Source organism: Mesoplodon densirostris, chromosome 16, assembly GCF_025265405.1.
Source record: "Mesoplodon densirostris isolate mMesDen1 chromosome 16, mMesDen1 primary haplotype, whole genome shotgun sequence".
NCBI lineage: Eukaryota > Metazoa > Chordata > Mammalia > Artiodactyla > Ziphiidae > Mesoplodon > Mesoplodon densirostris.
The window spans coordinates 35,601,585-35,616,600 of NC_082676.1; the positions used below are offsets into that span (position 1 = coordinate 35,601,585).

The 15,016-nt window shown below is 51.2% G+C and overlaps 1 protein-coding gene and 1 long non-coding RNA gene across 2 annotated transcripts; one reads left to right on the forward strand and one right to left on the reverse strand.

The window, feature by feature from the left end:
- The first annotated feature begins 550 nt into the window (after positions 1 to 550).
- LOC132476452 (uncharacterized) lies at positions 551 to 2,543 on the forward strand. Its single transcript, XR_009530142.1, has 3 exons — positions 551 to 629; positions 737 to 818; positions 2,502 to 2,543. It is a non-coding gene; the product is annotated as an uncharacterized LOC132476452 (long non-coding RNA).
- Positions 898 to 12,996, reverse strand: ACTL6B (actin like 6B). The gene is made up of 14 exons (XM_060078415.1): positions 12,972 to 12,996; positions 12,448 to 12,524; positions 12,088 to 12,253; positions 11,683 to 11,783; positions 6,866 to 6,963; positions 6,109 to 6,203; positions 5,937 to 6,043; positions 5,159 to 5,248; positions 4,945 to 5,006; positions 4,712 to 4,826; positions 4,534 to 4,614; positions 4,343 to 4,438; positions 4,047 to 4,133; positions 898 to 978 (listed from the first exon to the last, which is right to left on the reverse strand). The coding sequence occupies exons 1-14, from the start codon at positions 12,994 to 12,996 to the stop codon at positions 898 to 900; spliced, it is 1,281 nt and encodes a 426-aa protein (XP_059934398.1).
- Between the last annotated feature and the right edge of the window lie 2,020 nt (positions 12,997 to 15,016).

Sequence of the window (15,016 nt, forward strand, 5' to 3'; positions counted from 1 at the left end):
TTGGTTACCAAAGGACTTGGACCACACGGGTTTCTATCTCTTTGGGGTCTGGGGACCTCAGAACACAGGCACAAACTACTAAGTTTTACCTACAGTTTCAGGCCGGGGGCAAGGAGCTCTGGAATGGAAGGGCTCAAGGGCCCGGTGTTGGGGTCTTCCTGGGAGACCTCAGTTCCTACCCAAGTTGGGAGAGAAGTTCTGAGCTGCTGGGGCGTACCGGTGCCACATTCCCTGCCCCACTCTTGTCACCGCCTAGCGCCCCGGAAAAGACAGCGCAGTCCCGGCTCACCTGAGCTGTGGGTCCAGGGGTGCTTAAGTGCGGCCTCTCGGGAGGCCCGAGGCCCCGCCCACCCAAGGTCCCACCTCCGGCCCCGCCCAGGCCCCGCCTCTGGGGCGGCTCCTCGGCTCCGCCCCGCCCCTACCGCCGCATCTTCTCTCCGGCTCCCACTTCCCGCCGCAACTCAGCTCCTCGCTGGGCGCCTAATTGAGCCACTCTCCCGAGTTCTCGCTGCGTGATCCTCCCTGGATTGCGGCCCCTTTGAAACCTGAGGAATCCGTGGCTCCTACGGCTCTGCCCCCGCCCGCAGACCTTGCCCTGGCGTCCACCGTGCGATTCCGAATGGGTATAGGTGTGGTCCTCCCTTCTCCTCTCTCCAGACCCCTGCCCCCACTGCCCACCCCCAAAGAGGCCAACTTTTTTTTTTTTCTTAAAACATTTTTACTCCTTTCAACCCAGAAACATCGAGGACGAGTGGGGAAGGGAAGAAAAGCGGGCGCTGGGAGCGTTGGGGGCTTCGATCTGCGCTGGCGGAGCAGAGGTGGGGGAAACCATCTCCTTGCTTTCGCGTTCCCTCCCCCACCGCTGCAGGCGGGCCTGTGGACGGGGAGCGGGCGCCCTCAGGGGCACTTCCGCTCCACACACTGCTTCCCGCCCTCCTCATATTCCTGCTTGGAGATCCACATTTGCTGGAAAGTGCCCTGGGTCGGGGTGGGGCGACATCGGCGGTCAGGGAGGCCCTGGAGAGAGGAAGAAGCGCCTCCCCACACGCCTCCCGCGCAGGCTCGACCCCTCGGAACCTCCTCCTCTCAAGCCCACAGCCCTCCCGCAGCCACCAACTTGCCCCATCTTCCTGTCCCCTCCTTCGTATTCAGAGGGCGAATACCCGCTTCATATCGTTCAATCCACGATTCATTCATTCAACAAGTATTTATTGAGCACCAGTCTGCCTGGGGCCCAGCGCTGTTCTCGAGCTGGGAGGTGGAGCTTACAGCCCCAGGCCAGCCAACCGGCGCCCCAACACTCCACATCCCTTCTCCACCAGATACCCTATCACTCCGTCAGGCCTTCCAAACACGCCAAGTCGCCCTCCTTCCCCCCAAAAATCTTTCCTCCTCCCTCCCCACCATTCCGACACCACCTAACATCAGGATATTAGGATGTCGTCACTTTGGCGCCCCACCTCCACCCTCCCGCTGAAACAAGCGCCTTGAGGGTCTCCAGCCCTGGCATTTCAGACTGCACCCTCTCTGTGGTTGTCCTGCCTCTGCCTGAAAGTTAGTATGTGTGTCCCTGCTTCTGTCCCTTGGCGTGTCCAGGAAGAACACACCTTCCTGGACCAGGTCATTCCCCTCCCTTCTGCTCACGTGCCAAAGCCCCACCCTTCCCACCATCTCTGGTTTCCAGTGCAGATCTCCGCGCTGAGTTCCAGACCCAAATACAGTAAGCCCCCTACATACCAACGAGTTTCCTTCTGAGAGCATGTTCTTAAGTCCAATTTGTTCCTAAGTCTAACAAAGTTAGCCTAGGTACCCAACTAACACAATCGGCTATGTAGTACTGTACTTTAATAGGTTTATAATACTTTTCCCACAAGTATATTATGTCTGCTGAAATAAATATAGGTACTAGGGATCCAAAGAAATCATAAAGACCACACACAATACTGAACGCAGTTTTAACAAATGTGGTCACAGTGAAGTAACTGGATTAAAAAAGATGATATCTGATTTTTATCTATCATTCTAATATCTATAATATCTAATGTACATTCCCATTCAAAATTCTTCAGAGTGAAATTATTTTATGGGCTTGAAATATAATTTTTAAAGAAATGTTTTATTCTAAGGTTGCATATTCTAAGAAGTTCTGCACTGGTACCAATGAAATGAACACTTCTATTTTTTACTAGTACTGTACTACTGTACTCTATACAGTACTGTAAACTGCACAAAAGCAAATCACTTGTGGAGGATGCACGCATGTGACAATGTACGCCAGACACGTGAACTAACTATGTGATTGGACATGCGAACATTCGCATCTTTGGAAGTTCGAAACCCGAAGGTTCGTAAGTAGGGGACTTACTGTACTCAGCTGTCTTTGGACACCTCCTCCTCAGTGTCCCCTGGGACCTCACCCTCAACATGTCCACAACTGTGTTCACTATCTTCGCCCACACCTGCCCCAAACTTGCTTCTCTGGTCTTTCTCACCTTCTACAGTTGCCCTGTCCAAATCCAGTGGCCATTCGCTACATGGAACACTTGAAATGGAGCTATTGAGCACTTGAAATGTGGCTAGTCCGAAATGAGATATGCTCCACATGTCGAATATATACCGGATACTGAAGACTAAATCCAGAGAAAAGAATGTAAAACATCTTAACTTTTATATTGATGACATATTGAAATGATAATACTTTGGATATATTGGATTAAATACGATATATTCTTAAAACTTAATTTCACGTGTTTCTTTGGACTCTTTTTAAATATGGCTACTAAACATTTTTTAATGACATATGTGGCTCACATTACATTCCTCTTGGACAGCACTGCCAGGAGCTAGCATCCTGGGCCTCGTCCTTGAACCGGTTCCCTCTTACCTCGCGTATCCAAACAGTGTCCACATTCTGTCAGTCAGACCTCTGATAAGCTTTCAATTCCACCCCCTGATATCTGCTCCGCCATCCAACGCAGGTCACAGTGGAGACCACAGCAGCCCTCTCCAATCCACTCTCTGCTCTGCAGCCCAAGTGAGCTCACTCAACTCAGATCTCACAGCATCTGCCCACTGCCTTTGGCCTTGCCTGGCTCCCCCCAGGAGCGAAGCACCCTCTCTCCCACTTTGCCTCATATGTCCTCACTCACTCTTTCATCTCAGCTTGAGTGCCCCTTAGAGGCCCTTCATGACCCCTGAACGAGATCAAGTCTTCCTTTGAAGGAACACCCCACACTTTGTGATGACCTCCTGTTTAATCGTCTCGGCTTCCACACTGTTCCCATGCACAGAGGCGGGGTCTAGGTCAGGCTGTCTGTCCACTTCAGGTGCACTGGAGGCCCTCAACAACTGTGTGACTGACACACTCTCAGCCCTGAGCTAACTTCAGGGGTTCAGTCTCCTGTCACTCTGACCATTGTTTCTGTCTCCTTGGGGGCACCCACTCTAGTGGATATCCTCCTTGTCCTGTCATGGCCCTGCTGTCCCCCTCTGTGTGGCTGACACCTGCCCCCCCAGATGCAGTTTGCATCTTCACCTCTCGCTCAGCGTCTTGCCTCTACCCCAGCAGCTGGTCCAGACTGAACTCCCCACCTACCGCCCCAGAACCAACCTGCCAGCCTCCTTCTGTTTGCCCCTTGCTCACCACCCCATCCCCACCACTACCCATTCCACGACTCCAGGACAATAGGAAGAACTTCCTGGCAAGGTCCCCTCACATCCAGCTCATACCCTGATCCCCAAAGACTCATGTCTGACATAACCTTCCCAAGCGTGCCTGTGGCCATCACATCACCTTGCCCCAAACCTTCAGGGTCTCACCCTGGCACACAGGACCACCACAATCTCATCCCAGCCAACCTCTCCGGCTTCCTGTCCTCTGCTCCCTGATTTGTGTCCTGATGTAGGATCCACCTTTCTGGGAGCACTGATTGCCCTTTCATAAATGTTTGTTGAATGAATGAATGAGGAGGCAGGCAAGGCGATGGGGGCTGTCTGGATCTGCCCTTCCCCACATTCAGCGCTAGGCCAGGCCCCTCCCCTCTCACCAGTGAGGCCAGGATGGAGCCCCCGATCCAGGGGCTGAACTTGCGCTCCATGGTGCTGTTGCTGGCGATGAGCTTCAGTCTCATGCTCTGGGGAGAAAGAGGGGCTGCGGGAAGCAGACACCTGGCTTCTGGGAGGGGGCAGGGCTGGGGGTAGGGAAGACTGGGAAGCCACAGCAGGAAGGGGCCACTCTGGCGGCCAGAATGTTTGCTTGATGTGTGGGAAGGAGGAAGGACTTGGTCCTGAAGGGCTGAGCCAGGACTGGAGTCCAGGGCCCTGGCCAGGGGTGGGTTCCTACCGGTGGAGTCTTCTGGGAAAGCTCTCGATTGAGCCTGTCAGTGAAGCCCTGGAGCAGCGTGTTCCCACCAGTGACAATGACACTGCCGTACAGGCCCTGAGAGCAGGGAGGAGGCGTGAGCAGTCACGGGACAGTGCCCCCCCACCAGCTTCTCCTGGGCCCCTCTGCCAAGACTCAGGCTTGGGCCTCACCGGGCGAATGTCAATGTCGCACATGCCGATGCTGGTGGTCACCACGTGGCCCACACCTAACATGGTGTTCCCCGAAAGGCCCTGCAGAGAAAGGTGACTGGTCCCCTCTCCCAGACCTTTGTGATCCTTCCCAGCTTCTCCCACACCCCAGGATCCAGGGCCCTCCACCCAGCCCCACCTTGACATTGGAAGGATCAAACAGGCCCTCAGGGATGCGGAGTCGCTCCGCACCATAGTCTGTGTTGTAGCCATTGGGCATCTCGTAGTGCACTGTGGGCATCTGCGCAGCCACCCTGCCCAGGAAGGAGCAAGACTCTGCTTGGGGGTGCTCCCAAAAGACCAGAGGTCCCCCCTGAGCTCCAGGCCTGCCCCCTTTCCCCACCCCCACCCCCAGCCATGAGCTGCACTTACTGCTCATCGTAGGGAGAGTCTGAGACCTGCAGCACGGAGGCCTGGAAGTCCTGGATCACCTCCTGAGAACCCAGGGAGGTGGTGAGGGCTGGGTTCCCACCTCAGGCCCCACCCCACCCTGCCTGCAGGGCCTCTGTCCCTCCCCGCGGCTCGTGGCAGGGGACTAGGAGGTGGGGGGGTGCGGGGGTTTTGCGGGATTTCTCCAGCGCCTCACATTGCACATGTAGTTATGCCAGGACTTGGAAACCTGGGGTAACTTCTCCTTCTTCTTCCAGTTTGGGGGGGCGCCCTCCCGTACGGGCTCCTGTGGGGACACAGCCTGTGAGCACCCTACCCCATCCCACACTGGCCCAGCCCACCCTGACCACACCTGCCAGCTCTGCAGCTAACGGGCACTGGGTTCTCTGCTCTGTTGCCCAGAAAAGGTGTTTCTCCCCCTTCCCTGTTAGAGGAGAGAGAAGGGGGAGAGCCCATCCCCACAGATGCCATGTGTGCAGCGGGTACAGCTGATCTGAAAGGCTTTGGTCAGAGAACATTGAGGGCCTGGGGAATCCAGTAGGCGGCCAGACCTTAAGGAAACAGCCTTTTACGGATCCATGTTCCACGTGGGGGTCCCTTGCATGCAGTGTCTCATTTAACACTCACGGCAGCCCTACGTGCTGTTATTCCATTTTACAGGGGAGGAAACTGAGGCTTGGGAGCTTCAGTCTCATGCTCTAGGTCACACAGCTCTTCTGTGGCAGAAGCAGACCTTGAACCTGGGTCTACTGGACACCAGAACCCACCACACTGACCCTCACATACACATTCTGCTGGCAGTTGGCTGTGGGACCTCGGCCATATCCCTCAGCCTGTCCAGATCTCTGATGCCTCAATTGCAAACTGAGGGCTGAGGGTCCTTCTGGGGCCTGGCTGCTCCCCACCCTGATATCTGATGGGTCAGTGGGTCGACAGTCATAGGGTCAGTGCCCAGGACATCCCAGAGGCTCCACCTTGGCTGCGATCATGTAAGGCGGGATGATGTCAATTGCCATTTCCTGGAAGAGCTCTCGGCACTGCATGGAGATGAAGTCCCCTGCCAGGGGCGACTTGACAATGCCTGGAAAGGAGGGGGTGTCAGGGCCTGGTCCCTCAAGGCACCCCCGACCCCTGCCGAGGCCCCACCTTGCTGCAGGACGTAGCCGTCGTGCACTGGAATGGCCGTGGTGTGGGTGGCCCCACTGTCCAGCACCAGACCTGTGGAGCGTCCATTTGCAAAGCTGGTGTGGGATGGGTAGGTCAAAGAGACAGCAGCAGCAGGAGGGGGCTGGGGCCCGAGCCTGGCCTGGTCACCCTGTTCTTCCCTGGATCCAGCCATTCCCAGTCTGCAAATCTCTCCTTCTAGTTTGTGACCCATCTGCTAGAGAAAGGCAGCTGAGACCCTTGTCACTTTTTTCTTGTCTGAATCACACTCTCTTCCTCTCTTCCTTCGTTTTGAGCTCCCAGCCTCTCTTTAGGTTTAGTTCTATGTCCCATGGGCTCTCTGAAATTAGGGGCTATAGCGCCCCACTGCCTAGCATAGGGTTCAATGCAAGGCAGATCCTTAAATAAAATAAATGCTGATTGGCTGTTTGGGAAGGGAACAAACACCTCAGTGTCATATACCCTTCCCTCCTCCCTCCAGCCCCAGCCCCTGCTGTCTACTTGTCCCTACTCTCAATGCTCAGCCTGATCCAAGGAATAGGAAAGGGCCGCTGAGCTGGCCACCCCAAGGTCCAAGGCACTTAGCCCCCAGGGGCCCTCTGCACTAATGGGGCTCAGGGGGCTGTCTGCCCATCCAGGATATTACTCTCCACAGAATTAGGCCCAGCCTCCAGCTCAGAACGCCACACACCCCACCCTGACCCTCCACTCTGGCAGAGTAGCTTAACCCAGTGGATACGCAGTAAGCACAGCTGTCTTGCACAAGAAGAAGGCAGGAATGTTGTACTGCTCGAACATCAGCTCTGTCAGCTTCTCCCGCTTGGCCCGTGTGTTCCACTGAGGAGAAAGTGCAAGAGGGGAAGATTCAGGAAGGGAAAAACACCGATCCATGTACATACCCGCCACCCCAACATGTATCTTGCGCTGAGGACAGAGGTCAGGTCCCCTGACCCTCATAGGTCTTCAGAATGTGAAAACTATAAAGAACTTTAAAGATCACAATTCAAACTCAACTGAAGAAAACAAAACTCAGAGAGGGAAACTGGCCAAGATCACACAGAAAGCTCTTGGTAGAGCTGGGTCTAGAGTCACAGTCTCTTGACTCGTAGCCCAGTGCTCTTCATTGTGCAATACACACTTCAGCACCCCCACCCCCAGCCGCCAGTACATCCCTCTTCCTCACTCTAATCATCTCAGAGGCAAGAAAGCTGAGGAAGAAGATTTCTGGGTAAAAATGTTGGATTGAATACAAACATCTACTTTTATTCCCTCCCAAGATCCCAGCAAAACCATAATAGAGGGGGAATTAATTTAAAAAACAGCAACAAAAAAACCCCGAACTCACAAAAGCCAGCAGGCACATAAAAAGATGCTCAGGGCTTCCCTGGTGGCGCAGTGGTTGAGAGTCCGCCTGCCGATGCAGGGGACACGGGTTTGTGCCCCGGTCCGGGAAGATCCCACATGCCGCGGAGCGGCTAGGCCCGTGAGCCATGGACACTAAGCCTGCACATCTGGAGCCTGTGCTCTGCAACAGGAGAGGCTACAACAGTGAGAGGCCCGCGTACCGCAAAAAAATAATAATAATAAAAATTTAAAAGATGATCAATATTTTTGGCCATTAGGGAAATGCAAGTCAAAAGTACAATGAGATTCCACTTCACACCCACTAGGGTGGTGATAATAATTTAAAAACAAGACAAAACGACAAAACAGAAAATAACAAGTGTTGGAAAGGATGTGGAGAAATCAGAACCCTTGTCCATTGCTGTTGGGAAGGTTATATGGCTCAGCTGTAGAAAATGGTTGGCAGTTCCTCAAAAAATTAACACAGAATTATCACATGCCCCAGCAATTTCACTCCTAGTTATATACCCAATGGAATTGCAAACAGGTACTCAAACAAATCCCTGTACACAGCTGCCCACAGCAGCACTATTCACAACAGCCAAGGTGGAAATAACTCAAATGTCCATCAGCAGATGAACGGAAAAACAAATTGTGGTATATCCATACAATGGATTATCACTCAGTCAGCTACAACATAAATTAACCTCGAAAGCATTATGCTAAGTGAAATAATACAGACATAAAAAGTCACATACTGTATGATTCCATTTATATGAATGATCCAGAATAGATCTATCCATAGAGACAGAAAGCCAATTGATGGTTGCCAAGGGCTGGGGGCACGGGGAGTGGAGAGAAACTGCTAAATGAAAATGGGTTTTCTTTGGGGGTGATGAAAATGTTTTGAAACTAGATAGAGGTGATGGTTGCAGAATATTGTGAATGTATTAAATGCCACTGAATTTTTAACTTAAAAAAGGTTAATTTTATGTCATGTGAATTTTACCTGAGAGAGAGACAGAGAGGCATAAACCCTTAAAGCTTGAGAAGAATAAGAAATGAGAAAACAGCAACAAATTTTTGAAGGTTGGAAATCAGTTAGGTGAGCAGTAACTGACTTAACAGATTCAAGAATGCTGACTCCTAAAATGGTAGTGGAAAAAGCCAACAACAGCCTGTGTTAAATGGCAGAATCCTCACAGGGATTGGGAATTGGTAGTTTCAGGTACCTCTGGAAGTGGAAGGAAAGGGGAAATAAAATAAGATTGCTTAAAGCTATTCAAGTAACAGATCCCTAAACTCTCATCCTAATTCCATGTCACTAGGCTATTGCCCACTCCAACCTCAGCAGAAGAGTGGAAGTTTATTCTCTGGAGAGAGTAGAACTGAGGGTCTCTGAACTGGTGGGACACTTGTCACTGTTGGGAGTGAGGACACTATACTTAAAAGAGGGGAATTAAGTGATGTCATGCATATTGTATGCTGATAACATCAGCCCTATTTGCTCACTTGGCTTCCAAAAAGGGGTTGGGCAGTCCTGTCTTCAGGTTGGAAGTCTTCCCTGTGAGTTACATCAAAGATCTAAAGATGCAACATCCCAGTCAGACCATCCTATAATAAAGACTGCAGTCAGCAAGTCCCCCTGCCCAATCAGCTTTTTAGTCCCCCATTCCTAAACATATGCAGACAAGCAAGGATTTGTGGAAATCTGAGAAAAACCTAGGAAATGAGATAAAGACTCCCAAGAAAGGGCAGGGAAAAAAAGCAACTTGGAAGAATAAGTATACAAGGAGATGAAAACTTCCAAAGACAAAACTAATAATATCCCTATGAGGTAACAAGTAATATTGTACCCATGAAGTAAGAATAGGATGCTCTAAAAAGTAACATTCATGGAATAATAAAGACCTCCCGGGAAATAAAAATACAGGAGCAGGAATGAATTAAAAACTCAACAGAAGAGGTGAAAAACAAATTGAGGGAATATCTTGGAAATTACAGGAAAAAGATAAAGAGATGGAAAATATAACAGAAAAGATGAGAACATTAGGAGACCAGTTCAGCAGGTACAAAATCCAAATAACAGGATTTCTCAAAAGAGAGAACAGAGAAAATTGAAAGAAATAAATCATCAAATAAGTAATTAAAATTTTTTCACTGAGTTGAAAGACATAGGTTTCCAAAATAAAGCGACACATTGGGTGTCCAGAGCCACAGACAAAAATAAACCCATATAATATCGTGAAATTGTAAAACACTGAGGACAAAGTGAAAATTTTATAAACTCTAAGAAACAAAAATAAGTTATACCAAAGGATCAGGAAATAAATGTTTTTGGCCTTCTTGATGGTAACAGTAGATGCTAGAAGACACTGGAGAAGTGCCTTCAAGATTACAAAGAAAAATGATTTCCAACCTGGAGTGTTATACCTAGCTAAACTATCAATCCAAGGTTAGACATGCAAGGTCTCAAAAATGTTACTTCTTATGACCTTTCTAAGGCAGTTAGTGGAAGATGTACCCCATGAAAACAAGGAAGAAAATCAAGAAAAGGAGTCATGGGATACAGGAAACAGGACTTCTAATACAGGAGAGGGGCAAAGTGTTTCCTTAAGATGATGGTGAAGGGAGATGTCAGGATGATAGCTACATCTTCTGCGTAGAAGGTAACTAGTCCAAAGCAGAGCAGGTCAGTGGGCTCCTGAGGAGATTTCTTGAAGATGAAATTGATAGAACACCTTAAGGAATTAATGTCTTGAGAAAAGATACAGATAACTGATGAATAATTTAGGGCCACATTATTAAGTAGATAGAAAAACTAAGGAAAACAGAACCAAGACAATTTTCAGTGCTAGAGAAAACAAAAAGTTGCACAGGAAAGGAAAATAAACCACAGTTTATTGCCTGGTTCAGGTCTGATTAGCATACATAATAATAAGAGTGTAAATACTGAATATTGATCTTTAAAAAAACCCCAAACCCTAAACTACAACTGTACTTTAGGTAAGAAATAAGAAATGTGTGTGGTGTGGGCTGGGGAGGAAAGAGAGCCAAATGCTCATTTTCTATAGTGGGAAATCCACAGATAATGTTTAAAGCTTAAAAATTCACAATCAGCCATTTAAGTGTGATATTTAGAGATATGAAAGGTAATGGTGGGACTTCCTGGTGGTCCAGTGGTAAAGAATCTGCCTTACAATGCAGGGCACATGGGGTCGATCCCTGGTCTTGGAACGAAGATCCCACATGCTGCAGGGCAACCAAGCACACGCACCTCAACTAGAGAGCCCATGCGCCCTGGAGCCTGCATGCCACAACGAGAGAGAAAAAATACGCACACCACAACTAGAGAGAACCTGTGGGCCACAACGAAGAGCCCGTGCCACAATGAAAGATCCAGCATGCCGCAACTAAGATCTGACGCAGCCAAAAAAATAAATAAATAAAATTAACAGGGGCTTCCCTGATGGCACAGTGGTTAAGAATCCGCCTGCCAATGCAGGGGACACAGGTTCAAGCCCTGGTCCGGGAAGATCCCACATGCCACGGAGCAACTAAGCCCGTGCGCCACAACTACTGAGCCTGCACTCTAGAGCCCACGAGCCACAACTACTGAGCCCACGCACCTAGAGCCTACACTCTGCAACAAGAAAAGTCACCGCCAGAAGCCTGAGCACAGCAACAGAGAGTAGCCCTCACTCACTGCAACTACAGAAAGCCTGCGCGCAGCAACAAAGACCCAACGCAGCCATAAATAAATAAATAAATTTATTAAGAAATAATAATAAATAAATATTTTTAAAAAAGGTAATAGCAAAAAAAAAAAGCTAAAAGAGAGAAGAGCAATTGCCTCTGGAAAAGGGGCAATAGAAGGAGGAGGCTATGAATGGCATTTTTTTTCTTAACATACTTTATAAAACAAATTGATTCTTTACATGTATATATAATATTGACAAAGAATGTAAGTAAAAGGTCATAAAAGGACTTGGGGTGGTGGGGCAGTGTATAAGGTTGACTGGGGGAAGGGCAAGTGGATAGAGCTGGAGGAAAGAGGGAGGCATGGAGACTAAACCAGGGAGGAAGGAAAGTGGTTGAAGATGATGGAGTTGGAAGGAAAGTTTGAAAAGCAAAGTGGAGTGAGTGATGGCTTGAGGAGAGAGGTGAATGGTGGGCCCCAGGGTTTGACTAGCAGCTGGATGAGGCACTTACCGGGGCCTCGGACATGAGCACTGGGTGCAGATTTGGCTCAGACTTGACGTGTTTGCTGTAGGTGTGATCCAGGATCGCACGGAAGCACTCCCAGTCCTCGACTAGGGCCAGGAGACCAGTGGAGAGATGAGGGTGGGCAGGCAGGAGTCCAGGGACAGGAAGGAAAGGAAGGAGGGAAGGAAAATCCGGGAGAGGGGAAATAAGACAAGCTCCAGCGGAAGTCTCCCCTTCCCAGGAATCTGGTGGCCCCTGGTTAGGAACCAGGCAGCTGTGGGAAGAAGTGAGGGCATCCCTGGGACTTGGGCCGCTGCAAGGAAGACTCTATGGATGTGGGGTGCTGTGCCCCAGGTTGTTGGGTGTAGGCTCTGAGTCTGTGTCAGGAGGCAGTGGGTGGGGGCCCCGTACTCATGCCATTCTTGAGGGGTGACATGACCTCCGCTCCATCCCGAGGCACGTGGAGGGCATTGGTGTCGATGTGAAAGATCTTCCCTTTCTTCTCCTTCTCCCCCTCCAACTCCAGCCCGCCCCCCTCCTCCGCGGCCAGCAGCCCCACTGTGGTGGGGAAGTCAGCCTGGAGGGGGGCATGGGTGGAGAGAAATCAATCTCTTGCCCCGTTCCAGGCCCATGGCAGGGCCCTCAGCCCACCCCTGGGTTTACTCCCTCATTCCCACTCAGCAAAGCTTCTCTCTGGGCTCCGAGAGCCCTGGATCACTGAGAACCCTGGAGGGGAGCCCTAGGTTTTGGGGAGGGGGCTGGAAGGCTCACCTTGGGGCAGTCCTCCCCAGCGTACCCAGCGCGGACTGAGAAGGAGCCAATGTCAAAGACCAGCGCCCCCACCTCATCTGTGCGGGGAGACAGACTTGTGAGGGGATCTCTCCCAAACTCTCTCCTCTTGGATTGTTCCGAAAGGAGGTCAGGGCAGAGCCACCTTCAACGCCGGATGGTGCGGGTGGGAGCTCGGCCAACAGTTTAGGGTCCTGGGAGTGGGGGTCGAGACTCCAAAGTCCCTTTCTGCTCAGTGGCCGTTTTCAGGCCACTCTCCTTGCTGGGCTGGGGGCCGGGCGGTGGTGGGTTGAATGGTAGAGAGGTTGGGCCCGGTGCGCGCGAACGTCCGGGGGCGGGGGTCGAAGGTGGGAGTGGCGCAGGACACAAACCAGGGGCTAGACCTGCTCGAGCGCCGAGGTGCCAGGCCCCAGGGTGCCCAGAGCTTGGGTCTCGCGGGTTCGGGGCGCTGGGATTCGGGCGAGGCCGCGCCAGGCTGGAGAGCCCGAAGCCCGAGGCTCGCTCACCTCCGCCGTAGACGCCCCCGCTCATAGTGCCCTCTCAGCGCTGCTCGCGGCCCGTGGGCGGCGGCGGGATCAGCACCGAGGCTGCCGGACAGCTCCCGGGACCCCGGGAGGGGCGGGGCGCGGGGCGGCCAATCGGGAGGCCAGGTTCCCCGCCCCCAACGGCGCCGCCGATAGGCTGAGAAGCCAGACAATAACCCGTCAGGGGGCCGCTGCTTTAAAGGGGCAGACACCTCAACCTTAGGCGCCGGGGAGGGGATTAGCAAGGACCTCGAGGCCGGCCCTAAGGGATAGGCTGGCAGAGAGCAGGAGTACGCAAGAGATGGAGACCTTGTCCATTCGGAGACTGTAGGGTGACTGACGGGGCCCCTGCTCCCTTACTTTTTAAAATGGGGTCTAGAAAAGGGCGCCATCGTCTCCGAGACGCGTCCATTCTCAGGCTCCTGAGCAAGGTTCTGCCATACCCAGGACTGCATGAAATCACTGGGAGAGGAAGGGAAGGGAAGGAGAGGGAGAGGTACGGGAAGGGGTTGTCTCCATTTTCTCCCTGTTTCTTGCCACCCTTGTCTTTCTGATGGTCCCTCTTTTCCTCACTGGTCCTCTGGTGCCTGGGCCTTATACATACACACGTTTATGCACATGTACACACGTTCACACATGGCACTCAGCTAACCCAGCTTTTGTTTCCTTTCCCTCTCCCTCTCTTTTCATCTGTTCTTCTCAGGAGTTATTTATCAAGCAAGTAGATTTTCCCCTCATAGGCTCCTAGGTCCTTCTTGGCTCCTGGCATGAGGCCATCTCCACAGCAGTTTTGAAAGAGAAGGTGAAGGAGTGGCTCTGACAGCCTGGCTCAGCTGAGAGACTCTTATGTGAGCATATGGGTAGGTGTGTGCCTGTACGTATGTGAGTGTGTCAGCATTCGTGTGCATATGCTTATGTGCATGTGTTGGGGGCACTCCCACCTACTTGTTTAGGGGTGGGGGGCAATAAGACCAGAGATAGCATTGGAAGAGGGTTCTGTGTGATGGCCGGCCGAATGCCCCTGAAGGTTCTCAGCTCATCAGATACTCATTCTGTAAGGGACTCCACCCTTCCTTAGCCAAAAGACAGATGGTTTGAGCTGGCTCATCCGTTACCCACTGGCGACAGTGGCATTTCACATGCCCAGGGTTGGTTCTGAGCCCAGGCCTGGCTCCCCAGACTGGAGGCTTCAGTGGGAGGGGTGAGCTGATTCAGGAGTTGGGAAACAGAAATATCCCAGAGTGAGCCTAGGTCAGTCATTGTCCTCTATAAATTGAGGCCTGGATGAATTGGAACAGCCCCTTAACCTCTCAGCGCCTCATTTCTTCATCTTTCAAAATGCTGAGGTGAGAATTAAAGGAGAACACTGGAGGGGAAAGTGATTCTGTTCACGGTCTGCACCTCTCCTTTTTGTGGACATTGAATAATGTTGCTTCACTTCCCTTGTAAATTCACCTCGCCAATTCCCACTATCCCCTCCCCCATCCCAGTCAGGATCTCAGATTCAGAAACTACCCCAGTCAGGGGAAACCTTACTGATCACAGATACAACTCCTAGATTTTATAGGGATTTCCCCAGATAGAGGCAGGGCCCTGTCTTGGGTCACACAGCCCACTGGGGCAGAGCCAGGACTAGAACTCACATCTCTCATCAGCCAGTTGACAGATGACCTTGTTTCATAACACCTCTGTGTCCCTCTGCAAGCTTCACTGTCCCCATTTGTAGGACAGCTGGTGGTGAGGACTCAATCTGATGCCAGAATCAAGTTCCTGGCTAAGAGCTGGGCACACAGGGCTATTCAGCAAACACTGGGTCTTAAGAAAATCCCTAGGGCATTTTTGAGGCTTTAATATTATTATCCATTTATTCATAGAAATCTGTAGTCTATCTGATAAAATGACTTTTCCACTCATGGTTGGTAGAAAAGCTAAAGTCAGCAAACTACCAACTAGACCTGATTTACCGCCCAGTCAACTGTGGCCAATTTCCATTTGTCATAGGATCTGACATGATATTCTATTGCATG